The sequence below is a fragment of the Xiphophorus maculatus genome, chromosome 17, assembly GCF_002775205.1.
Source record: "Xiphophorus maculatus strain JP 163 A chromosome 17, X_maculatus-5.0-male, whole genome shotgun sequence".
In the NCBI taxonomy this organism is placed as follows: domain Eukaryota; kingdom Metazoa; phylum Chordata; class Actinopteri; order Cyprinodontiformes; family Poeciliidae; genus Xiphophorus; species Xiphophorus maculatus.
In genome coordinates this window covers 6,141,581-6,154,155 of record NC_036459.1, presented here as the reverse complement: position 1 = coordinate 6,154,155, position 12,575 = coordinate 6,141,581, and the positions used below count along the sequence as shown (strand labels likewise).

The following is a 12,575-nucleotide window of genomic DNA, read 5'->3' as shown; positions in this document are numbered from 1 at the left end:
CTGAATCAAAAGTTTAAAGTTTGGTTCTTGTCAAAAAAAAATGTTAAAGAAGAAATGCAGAAATAGAGTTTGAACATAAACATGATGAAAGCTGCTTGAAGGAAGCAGTTTTGGGGTTTAAGGATGACATTCCAGCGGAGTCAGGAATCCTGCATGTCTGAAAGAGGCGATGGAGGATAAATCCTGATCCCTGCTTGGTATGCAAACACACACTCTGCTCTGTCTGTTTAAGTCAGCCAGACTCCTAAAGAGATGTGACAAGCACCTCAGACGGTCGTGACTCATGGAGCTCTTTAGATAAAATCACGTCCAAAAGCAGAGGACGACGCAGGATTGGCCTAAACGTCCGATCACAGCGACTCCATCACTTCCTGTTTTGTGCCATGCAGGAACAGGCAGCTATAGATACATTTATTATCACTTAGGTTTTACTTTTATGGTCTCTACAGCGCTGAGATGAAATGGTGTTTAATAATGCCATACTTTGCTGATGTGAAAAACAAGTTTGATTTATTTAGGTTTGTCTGTCTGTATGTAGAAAGACATAAAGTGGTTAAATAGAAAATTATTCTCAAGGTTACACTTAAAAATTTGTTTGTAAAGTTTAATAAGTGTTTAAGGTTTTTACATTGTTCCTGAAAATCATTAAAGCCTAACTGATAGTTCTAGGATGGATGGATGGATGGATGGATGGATGGATGGATGGATGGATGGAATGTTATTTTTATTAAATATTGACACTATGTTTCATAGTTTGAACATTTTAAAATGATTCACATCTATAGAAAATAAATGTAGAATTTAAAAATATTTGGAGTTTTTGTCATTGGAATATTATTGTTCCATGAAGAACATTCAGCAGTCTACTTCCAATTTTAACCTGCTGGTGGCGCTGTAGCGCTCTGCCAGCCAGTCAGACAGATTTATCTTCAGGAATATTTCTACACATTTGATCTGTTTCTGGTTTTAGTCCAGTTTTCTCTACTGAACTCCGTCAGCGGCTTTGATTTGAGCTCGAATGACGGTAAATGTTTACATGTTTCCATGAAAGTGAGGAGGACTTTTGTTTTGCAACAACCAGCAGGCGGGAGGTGTCACACGGTGGAGGGAAAGGCTTTCCAGGATCTGTCATCCGAGCCGGCACATTGTTTTCCCCGCGGCGACGGGAATGCTGCACTGGTGCTGCTGGGAGTTGTGGGAGTCTAAACTTAGAGGACTGAGCGCATGCTGCACCTGTCCTCCGCCCGTCAGCCTGCTGGTCACACCTACGAAGAGCTGAGGAAGCTGCCGAGGCGTTCGTGGGCCGTAGGACGTTACAGCAACAGTCACCAACCCAAACAGACTCTATAATCAAACCACAAATCGTCTCGATGTTGAAACTACGGCTGAAAAACTTATTACGATATAAGTGTTTCATATCAGTCGATAGCAATAATTATGTATTATTGTTTTAAATATTTGAAATACTGCCAAACTTTTCTGTTTAATCCAGTTTTAACTCCAGAGGTTGCTTTTTTAAATTTATTTTTAAGCTCCAATGAGGCACAGTGGTGAATTGAGGCCTGTCACAATAATTAATAAATCAATTAATCACTTGATAGATTAAAACAAGCTCAATAATTTCCATTTGCATCATTCAGCAATTTTCTCTTTTCTCTGTTCCTACCAAAAACTGGCTGATAAAAAAGTCTTAATTCTGGCGCTTTAATGTCAACTTTTGTTGAAGGAATATTTTGTTTGCAGATTCTTGAAAATGCATTTTGTTTGTTGTTTCTGTTGGTTTGTTTATTTATTTTGGATATTTAAAATGTATTCCATTTCCAGTGTTTGATTCCATTTCCAATCTCTGATAAACATTATTATGCCATTACTACCATTCTATTACATGAAGATGATTTCAAAATAACAATATTATCTTTTATTGCGATAAATTCTGGAAGAATTTATCATCCGTCAAAATTTACTGTGACGGGCCAAAGTGAAACCTTAAACTGCTGCTGCTCAGCAGGGTGTTGCTAGGCAACCGAAGTTGTGGGGGAACTTGAAACTGCTTTTTACCCAGCATATTGTTGCTAGGCAACCAAACAGTGAGAGAGTTAATTGATGCCACTAACCCCATTTAGCTACTAAATAATTAATTACATGATAAATTAAAGTAAATGTTGATGAATAATAATATTTTTTAAGGGCAATTTTGTCTACAAAGACGTCATAATACATTTTATTTATGGTTTCTGTTGTGTGTGTGTTTTTTGTTGTTGTTTTTGGCTGTTGTGTTTTATTTTGGATGTGTAAAACATCTTCTAGTTCTAGTGTTAACTTTGCAAAATGAAAGTTTATTGGTCTCTAAGTGATCAGATTTCCATTGCATCAAATCAACAACATTATTATTGATTATCACAATAATTCTGGGACAATTTATTATCCAGTAAAACACGTCATTGTATAAGTCATGATACTTAAAATGAACAGAAGCACTTTACTAACCTTTATCTGTTAAAGGTGTTGTCTAATACCACCAGTTATGGTTTTAATCATGTATTTTTATATTTATTCTTAGATTTGGTATCTCAAAAGGGATGCAGATGAGAAAAATCAGTTTGGTTAAATCTGTTTGATTATACTTCAGAGAAGATTAAATTAACATGAAAAAAATCACATGTTAGACTTTAATCATAACTATTAACAGACCATCAGCTCTATTAGAGGACGAGTTATTAATGTATTTCTGACAGGTGTGTGAGTTTCACGGAAATGAAGTCGTTCATATTAAGACAATATAAATAGTTTGAATTTGCTCCACATTTTGGGCCAAACATTACAAATGTTGACAATAAGTTTGGTGACAGAACCAATTAGGCAGCTCAGCGCTGAGTCACGATCGCCTCAGCAGTAACAACAGGCAGCCAGAGGCGCAGAGCAAAGATAAAATTAGATGATAATTGTTGTGCTAAAGGCTTCCCATAAGTGGCGTCATACATCTGCTGTTATTTAACCTCCCTCTGCTCATATGCATGACAGCATGTCGCTGTGAATTACTGCGCCGCTTGAAGGCAGCAGACACCTGGCTGCACCTGAGCTGCAGCCTGAGGGAAGCAGGGACAAACAGCTACAGGCAGGTTTTTACATCAACGTGGGCATGACTGTTTTAATTCAGCCACATTGGAGGGTTTTCCAGCATGAATACCACAGGATCTCAACTAAATTCAAGTCCAGACTTTGACTAGGCCACTCTAAAACCTTCTTTTCAGACTGCAGAATGTTTTTCCTGAGGAATATCAAGGTGTTTTTTTGGAAAATGTGAGACGGGCCTTTGTGTTCTTTTGGGTCAGCAGTGGTTTCAGCTGCTCATGAGTGACATGGATTAAAAATATAATATTAGTTTTTAAAAATATCAGATCCAATTTCTACAATGGAGAATTAGGGCCAAGAAAACCAAAATATATATAATTATGAAAATAAAGTTGAAATAATACAAGAATAAACTAAATAATATATTACAATTGTCATAATAATATTGTTCTAATATTTTGCCTTTATTCTCATAATTTATTTTTTTATTATTATTATTATCACCTTAATATTGCGTCGTAGGTTACCGATTTTAATTTTTTTTTAAATTCTTGCTTTCTTTTCTGAAAAGAAATTACAAATTAAGAAAAATATTTTGAAGACGTGGTTTTTATTTCAATCATTTCTTTGGTAATTTTACCTGAAAAAATATCTTTAAAAAAATTGTTTTAACGAGAAAAAAGCTTCTGATGTGACCACTTCATTCCATGCAGTCCTTTCTTCCAAACAGTTGTTTGCATGATTGTTTCAAACTCCAGCTTTTGTTAATAATTTGATGCTGATGTCCTAAAAGGTTAATTTATTAATTATTATCTGCAAAAGTTTTACCAAAGTATAACTTCACAAGATGCTCAAAATTCCTTGTTTTATTTATTTTTTTGTGCAGGAGTTCTCGGAGAATTACTACCTTATCCTCCTAATTAAAAAGAAATTAATAATCATAGCCTGGCCCTAGTGTTACATGACAGAGTTGACATGAATTCAAACTCCAAATAAATAGAAGCTATAAAAAAAACGCTTGTCAAACAAGATGGCCGCCCATGAAACGTGTTTTATGTTGAGTAAAATGTAAGTAAGTGAGACAAAAATCAGAAGCTAAATCTGTCAGTGTTTTATGAGAGTGTAACGGTTGTGAAACAGGATCACACAGGAATAGTACTCTGCGTTGTTTTTTTTATTCCTATAAAACAGTGGGACACACTCAGCACCAGGTATGATACACGATCACCGTCACAGTCCTGTGGCCCAACAAACACATTTTGGAGGGAAACTTTATACAAACTTAATAAACGTAACACATTAACTTTAACCAACACCAAAGTTTGTCTTAAAAACACTTGCACAGTTAACATTATATTTTTGCAGAACAAAAGCTGTGAAAACTATTTTGTACAATATAAACATTATTAAAAGTGAGAGGTAGCTTTAGCGCGCGTCTTACCAGCAGCTCAGTTAGGCAGCTTCTGCCTGGCTGCTGCAGCCATAGACATAATATAAGGGTAGACGCCGCATTGGCCGCTCCGGCGCAGGAAATACGGCGGCCATCTTAGAGCGGTATATCCTCGTACTTTGCTGAACCAAAACAACAGAAGATGCCTCAGTTCTGCTCGGCTTATTCGTGTTTAAATCTACGAACTGTTGATGTCAGGGACCGGGGGATAACTTTTCACAAGTAAGAATGACATATTATTGTTAGTATGTTGTGAATGTAATATTACTGTACTGTATTTATGCCCACCAGCGAAATGACAGCAAATGTTAGCTATCGGTCTTGAGCCGGAGATTTGATGACAGGAATATGTTTCAAACAGGCCTACTCACAATTTCAGTAGCTTTGTTTAATTATCATTATCAACAAATTTTAATCAAATTTGGAGTTTTATGTTCTTTAAAATATGAAGATCAAAAATAGTGAGTGTAACGTTTTTCTGAATGCTCAGCTTAAGCAGGCAACAAGGCTCCTTAGTTTCAACCGTTGCAAATAACATGGACCTCATTCGGACAATGTTTTTGTGTACACACTCCCAGATATCACGTTTTTGTTTTAAAGGTTTCCAAAAGATAAAGAGAGGAGGAAGAGGTGGGAAATAGCTTTGAGGAGGGATGGATTCACTGCAAGTGATTCATCTGTACTATGCAGTGAGCATTTCAAAACGGAGGATTTTGACAAAACAGGTCAGATTGTCAGACTGAGAGCTGATGTGATACCATCAATTTTCAGCTTCCCAGTTCACCTTCAAAGAGTAGGTGCATTATTATAAGTTCATTAGCATTCATAAATGTGCATAATGTTAGCCTTAAGGGATATATGTGTGTTTATGTACAGGTAGTATATACTGTGAAGTCCATATTCATAAGGTTTTTACATTTAAGGTTGAAAACTACAGAACTACAATAACCTCCACAAAAGCCCAAAGTAGTGAGTATGTGGCCTCTCAAGATGACCCAGAAACTTGTAGTTCAGACCTGCAACCTCAGTCTAATGATGTGAGTATTTTTTCTATTGTAAATATCATATCATAATGGTCAAGATCATATTAAAATCTAAATTATTTTCTAACCCTCATGTTGAATGTTCTCACAAATAAAACAAATAAAACCAACATAGTTGAAGACACACACAGTGCTGCTGTCGTCTGAAAGAAAGTGTGCCATAGTGATGTCTAAGTGATGGGTGATGTCCATCTCTCTGTCTTTAGGATCATTGCTATGCTTTGCCAGCTTCTCTTACCGCTGTCACTGCAAAACATAAGAGAGCGTTGGCAAGAGTGGAATATCTGGAGAGGGACAAGAAAAACACCATGGCCAGAGAGAAGAGGGCAAAGACCACAGCAAAGTCACTTTTGGGGGAATTGAGTGAAAAAAATCTCATTACTGAAGAACTCAAAGAACGGCTTGAATTGTATATGTTGTGTTGTATATATGTATATGTATATATATATATATATATATATATATATATATGTATATATATATATATATATATATATATATATATATATATATATATATATATGTATATATATATACGTATATATATATATATATATATATATATATATATATATATATATATATATATATATATATATATATATGTGTGTGTGTGTATGTATAAGGCTATTAGATTGTGTAAAAATGTAATGAATATGTAAATACTGTCACAACAGATAAGTATGCATGTGTGTATGTGTGTATATATGAGATTATCGGAATATATACATAATGTGTGTGAATAAATTGCATCTTTGGTTGTATCTTGCAAAACATGTCATACTTTAAAACATTGTATTCCACCAAAATTATTTAAATATGCTAAACTATACGTTCCTATACATGCAATTTTAATAGCTGTATGCCTAAAATTTAATTATGTGACAATGTGATTACTATTCAGCGTGTTATGATCTATTAAATGCGCTGATCCTTTATTGTGCCTGCCAAATATATAAGGCTGAGTGGAGTGGTATACCGCTCCAAGATGGCCGCCCTAAATCTCGTCAGCTCCAATAGGCGAGAGCGGCCCATGAGGCGTCTATCCTTATATTATGTCTATGGCTGCAGCTATGTCACTGAACATTGCTTTGTGCAACACTAATAACGTTTCCCCAAAAACAATATTTACATTAGGAACCAAAAATAAAAGCAGTCAAAACAGAAATAGCCATGTCAGCAGACATGTTAATTCGACAAAATAGAAATAAAAATGTTTTGGGAAGGTTCATAAAATAATAAATAAATAAAATTAACTCGGCTACAAGAGCATTTAAAGGGGAACCATTAGTGTTTAATTAAAGCTGATGTGAGAATCAGTAGATCAGATCAGACATATGTCTGTTTTTATTTTCTATAACAGAGACAAAGGCTGGTTTTAAAAGGCAAAATGCTGAGTTATTCCCCAGGATCAGTGCAGGAAATAAAATGAGGTCTCAGTGTTATCCCCCCTCCCTCCACTTCAGCTGCACGTAATTAGGTCCTTGACAAGGACGCGGAGTCCCCCATCTGAAGACTCTCCGTCCTCTCCAGCGTAAAAACGATTTGACTGCGTGACAATAAAAGCCTCCACACATCGTCCTCCTCCTCCCGACTCAGCAACATAAACCTTCATGTTCTGTTTGGCCACAAACTCCTCCATTTATTACAAACCCTTCATCACATCTGTCACTCTCCTCCTCTGCTGCAGAGGCCTGGCCAGCTGTCCATCAGCAGCAGCTAAGACAGAAAGACAAACGCTGCTCATCACCAGACGCAGCTCCGGCTCATCAATCAGACATTCTGCTCGCCTACATTACCCAGAATTCCAAGCAGAAATGCCATGATGAATTACATCTTCTAAGTTTTCCTTTTTCCCACAAATAAATCAACTTTGTTAGCTGAAACCAAGCAGAAACTGACTCTGATGTAAACCCAATAGTTGGTTTATTTCATCATTCTTGGCCAATCAGAGTTCAGCTGCTGGCCAAGCAGTAAAACAATGTTTGGCCTCAAGTTAAAATTTACAGAGGATAGCATTCACCTCTTTCAACATGCTAAACTTCTCACTAAATTTCAATATTATTGTAAATTACAATAATTAATTATTACAATTTGTAATAATTCAGCAGGCTAGGCTTGCTAACATCACTTAGCATTGCTAACAAAAATTGAATTAGCATTCTCTCCTTGTCTAGTGTTTAAAAACGACTTAAGCAGTAAAAATTTCTCGAAATAATTTCTAATGTCATTTACAAATGTTTCTGAAGAAACAAAATGAAGCACAGCTTTGTTAGCATCAGTTAGCATGTTTACAATGTTAGCAGTGCTGACTCAAACTAAACAACAACTGGCAACAGAAATTAAAATTAGTTCATTGGGGATCATTTAACTTTGATCCCTGTAAAACTCTATAAGTTCTTGAAGAAATGTAGATTTTTTTTCTTGTTGTTAGTAATATTAGCCTCAAGCTACAGTCGTCTGCAAAAGTTTGAACAGCATTCACACTTAGCAAAAGCTAAACTTTATTTATAGTAAATTTGTTATTTGAAAAACGTTTAATATTTTTATCTTTATCAGTGCTATTAAAACACTACTAAAACTGCAGTGCAATGCATTCTGGGTAAATACAACCAAACAAACATGCTGGACTAGCACTAACAAAAGAGAAATCCAATAATCGCTAAAATCTGACACCATCCCATTCTCATTTACATTTGGTGAAGAAGGAAGTTGCGATCAATGTTTTCTCCAGAAGTTTCATGTTATTTCCTTCAGTAGTTCTTGGTGCAGCGCCCCTACAGGCGAGGAGGGGAACAAGTTTCCCAATGTGTTTGGTTGGTTTGACAGTGCATCATGAAAGAGAACCGCAGCAGCTGAAAATGTAACAAATTTTGCAAGTTTGGTCCATAATCAAACCAAATCTACTGGACTATTGAGCATGAAATTTCAAGTTCAAAAATACTTTATTTAATTTTCCTTTGGGAACAATAAGTGTTGCAGGACGGTGGACTAGAGTTGGATATCTCTGGTCTGGTGTTTCTGGAAGTCATCAAGAATACTGGTCACAACCAGCTCAATAATGATTGGTTCAAATGAAAAATTTGTTGGATAATAGTGCACAGATGCACTGTGCATTGGAGTCAGCTGTAAAAGGCTTTTTGTGTTCAATGACAGGCAGCTAAAAGAAATATATATATTCAGTGAGGAGGAAAAGAACTTCAAGGTCATTTCACTGAGTGAGAAAAGGAAAACAATTCAGGGATAAAAATTCCTTACATGGTGACGCCAAAGCTGCTCAAGAGAGGACAAATAGTGCAAGTTTCAGCTGCAGGAGACCACAGGAAGTCCTGAACGTCAGCGCTAGCACAAAGGGCGAAGAACTGTGACCTGAGGGGACCCTTCAATACGTTTCTCTATGATCTGTTCGATAAACTGTCATTGGGATATGTGGGATATTTGCGGAGCAGTCAGCAGACGTTCTGCTCCAAGTGATTCCTCCCTTAAAGACCTTGAACTACATGTTTGATGCTCTCCTCCTCCACATGCTGCATCGCTGCGGAGGACTTAGGTCACCTCTGATAGGTCCTCTGTGTACAACCTGTGTACAATCTATAAACAGGAACACAAAGAGACTAGATGCTGACCTTAAGGTACAAGATGTGACGTTGTTATCAGAAGTACAGGAAAAGAACCTGAGCCAGGTTTTGGACCAGTTCAAGGACAACAGTTTCTACACAACATCTGTTAAAACGTTTGAGTCTTAGTTCTGAGAGAGCATCGGGTAAGTTAAAAAAATTAACGTCTAAATTCCAGGAAAGTACCTGAAAGTTTTTATAAACAACCTCTTACTTTGAAAAGCAGAAAGCAATTCAGAAAATCTGTCATTAAACCTCCATTCAGGCCTGAACAGCTCTCAAAGTTAGTGCGCCATCTTGGATTTAAACCACAGTCTCCATCTGCATCTCCAACCAACTTCAGCTTCACATCCTGTTGCATTCACTGAACCTTGGAAACTTTGATTGTTTTCTGCTTTGGCTTTATCGACAGTAAATAAATTAACTTTTATAAAAACCTAAAACTTCCAAGCAGATTATCTGATGTTTTTCTTTAGAACAAATGAATCCTAATTAACAGGGTCCATTTGGGTCATAACTCATCCAGCTCCGTCTGTCAGTGTGACCTTCTTGTGGAGACATTTTATGAGGTAATTAGTGCAGCTTGCAGCTCAGCCTCTGCGCTGGAGAGGAGGGAGATAATCCACCTGAGTAGGTCTGAACTGTAGAGATTACTTTTATTCAGAAAAAAGTTATTTAATGGGAGTTCTGGACCAGAACTCCCATTAAATATTGAATATTATCTTAATGTTTCTTTCTTAGCCACGTTTTAAATCTTTTCAGTTCTTTCAAAGTGATTTCTGGTCCAATGTTTCTCCATCCTCCAGAATCGATCCTCAATATTTTCATCAGAAGGAAACATATTGTCTCTGGATACTGGATTGTGATTCTCCAAAATAGACAGAGGTGTTCACACCTCTTAAACATTTTCACATTTTGTCACATTTCGACCACAAACTTAAAGTATTTTGGCAAATCAATGCAAAAAAATGCAAATACGTGAAGTGGAATAAACCTGGATGATTATTTTCAAAAGATTTAGTGAACATAAACAAAGTTGCTTCATTAAACTTTGAATCTCAGGTGATTGGAATAAATTTAAAAAATTAAAATATTGGCATGTGAATCAGGATTGAGAGTTGGGAGTCAAAAACTTTACTTGCATTAAACAGCTGCCTCAGCCTTAACTGATGTCAGATCTACACAGCGAGTCATTAAAAGTCGCATTTACAGCCATAAATTAGCGCAAATATCGCAAATATTTCCAAATTAATACCACAAACACTTTGATTTTTATTGCAAAAAATCTAAAAGTATCGCGAAATCCTGGAGGGACTGAAAAGATAAAATATTAATTTTAGGAATTCATTGATATTTTAACAGTTTGTGAACAAGTTTTATCAATTCATTTTGGCCAAAAACAGAAATGAGTTTGACACCCCTGGAGTAAATGCAACCCAACTCTGCCAATATCTGATTCTTAAAATTGGTTTTTATATGTTATTCACTTAATCTGACTGAGTTTGAATTACTTTGCAAAGAAAAAAGAACTGAATTTCAGTTTCTCGATGTGTAAAGTTGTTAAAAACCCAAAAGATTTGCAGCTGTAGAGCCAATTCCAGAAAACACCGACTCTGGAGAATGGAAAGAAATAAAAGCCACACGGACGGATGGATAGGTTGAGAAGTTTCCTCGTGAAAAAGCAGGTCACAACTGTTTTTCCAACTATTTAAAAGGAAAGCAACAAACAGGGTTAAAATCAACAGTTTTTCCTAGAGCATGAATGCAGCAGGAGATGGAAAAATCTGGTCAAATAAAACTGTTAATGAGGAAAACTGTTCAGAAGTGACATTAAAGGACCTGCGCGCTGCGCAGAGGAAATACTCAGTGCAATTGTGATCAGAGGTTTATGTGTCTACTACCTCTTTATAATTGCCTCTGACTGGGGTCATCTCACTGCGGGTAATTGCAATAATTACCTTCTTTCCTGTTTGTTCTGCACCAACTTTCAGCAGAAACAAAGAAAAATATTCATATCTTCTTCTTCTATTTAATAGCTGGGAGTTTCGAGTAAAAAAACAGCAAAATTAATGTTTTATATTTTAAAAACTGAGACAACAGAACAACGTTAGGATGGTGACGCTTTCAGTGCAGCAGAGGAAACTGTTATTTTTCATCTCTGAAACATTTCAGAGCACGGATAAAAACTCTGCTTGGCTGCATCGCATCGTGCTGCTACCTCCGGCGGCATTTTACGTTACCACGGTAACAAATTAATCAAAAACGAGAAGCCAAGAGCGGTCATACAGCAGAATAAAAAAAACACAAACAATGTGGCCGATCCGTAAGGGCCAATCTGTTCAGTCTGATTCTACGCTTTGTGCTTAGTATCTATTTTAAATTATATTTTTAGAATTTATAATTGCACTTTCTGAACCATTTCAAATGTTTGTCGCAGTTTATTTTTACATGTTTGACAAACCCATTGTTCTTGTCAATTTCAGTTTAATTATTTTACATTGCTTAGTTTAGATTATCTTGCACTATTGACAATAATTATTAATAAAATAAGAGTTATTAAAATGTTGCTAATATTTTCTGTTGGAAAACATTAATTAAAAGCAGAATGAATAAACTTTTATCTCATAAAAGGAGAATTATTGGCCAGATTAATTTTTAAAATGTGGTAATATTTGACTCATTCATGATTCTTTTAGTAATTAAATCCTTTTGTTCACCATAACCACAGACTAGTAAAATATGGCTAAAACATCAAACAAGTCTAAATGTAAAACTTCTCATTTCCTTAAATTATTTTAAAGAAAATTAGTTAGGATATTCCAATCAAAGTTATTGTAGACAGTGATGGCTGTTGGCAGGAAAGATCTCCTGTAGCAGTCTGTATTACAGTGGATTTCAAGAAGCCTCTGACTTAAGACACTTTGCTTTCCCAAGACAGTTAGCAAATAAATTTATAATTCAGTACATTTACGTCCTGAGTTTAAAAAATGAAATGTTTTAAGTCAGTTCAGCTGTTTTTCTGTATCGGTATCGGCCGATAATAAACCTCAGGTATCGGTGCATCCCAGTCTAACAGGAATATAACAGAAATCACAAATGTAAAGTTAAAGTTTTTAAATGCCAGAGGAGCGTGTTTTTACGCTCTGTTTGTTTCTGAGCTGAAAGCAGAAACATCCTGGCTGTGATGGGATGTGACAGGTCAATCTTTGCCACTCAGCATCCATCCCAGGGAGGTCCGCCCCAGGTTGCCACGGATACCGGCAGTCTGGCACGGTAGGAAAACACCTCCTCCTCTTCCTCGCCACCTGAGGGAGCGAGGCTGAGAATTAATTTTCCTTTGGACCTTATTTCTTCTTCCTGCTCGGCGGCAGGAGACGGAGGCGATAAGCCGGC

General features: G+C 36.3%; 2 protein-coding genes across 2 annotated transcripts in view; one reads left to right on the top strand and one right to left on the bottom strand.

The window, feature by feature from the left end:
* LOC102225248 (rho GTPase-activating protein 8-like) overlaps positions 1 to 12,575 on the bottom strand; it is a 56,173-nt gene that overhangs the window by 29,287 nt on the left and 14,311 nt on the right. The gene's annotated exons all lie outside the window — the stretch shown is intronic.
* LOC111611873 (THAP domain-containing protein 6-like) lies at positions 4,624 to 7,288 on the top strand. Its single transcript, XM_023350621.1, has 5 exons — positions 4,624 to 4,744; positions 5,123 to 5,315; positions 5,446 to 5,559; positions 5,772 to 5,891; positions 7,256 to 7,288. The coding sequence occupies exons 1-5, from the start codon at positions 4,665 to 4,667 to the stop codon at positions 7,286 to 7,288; spliced, it is 540 nt and encodes a 179-aa protein (XP_023206389.1). The 5' UTR covers positions 4,624 to 4,664.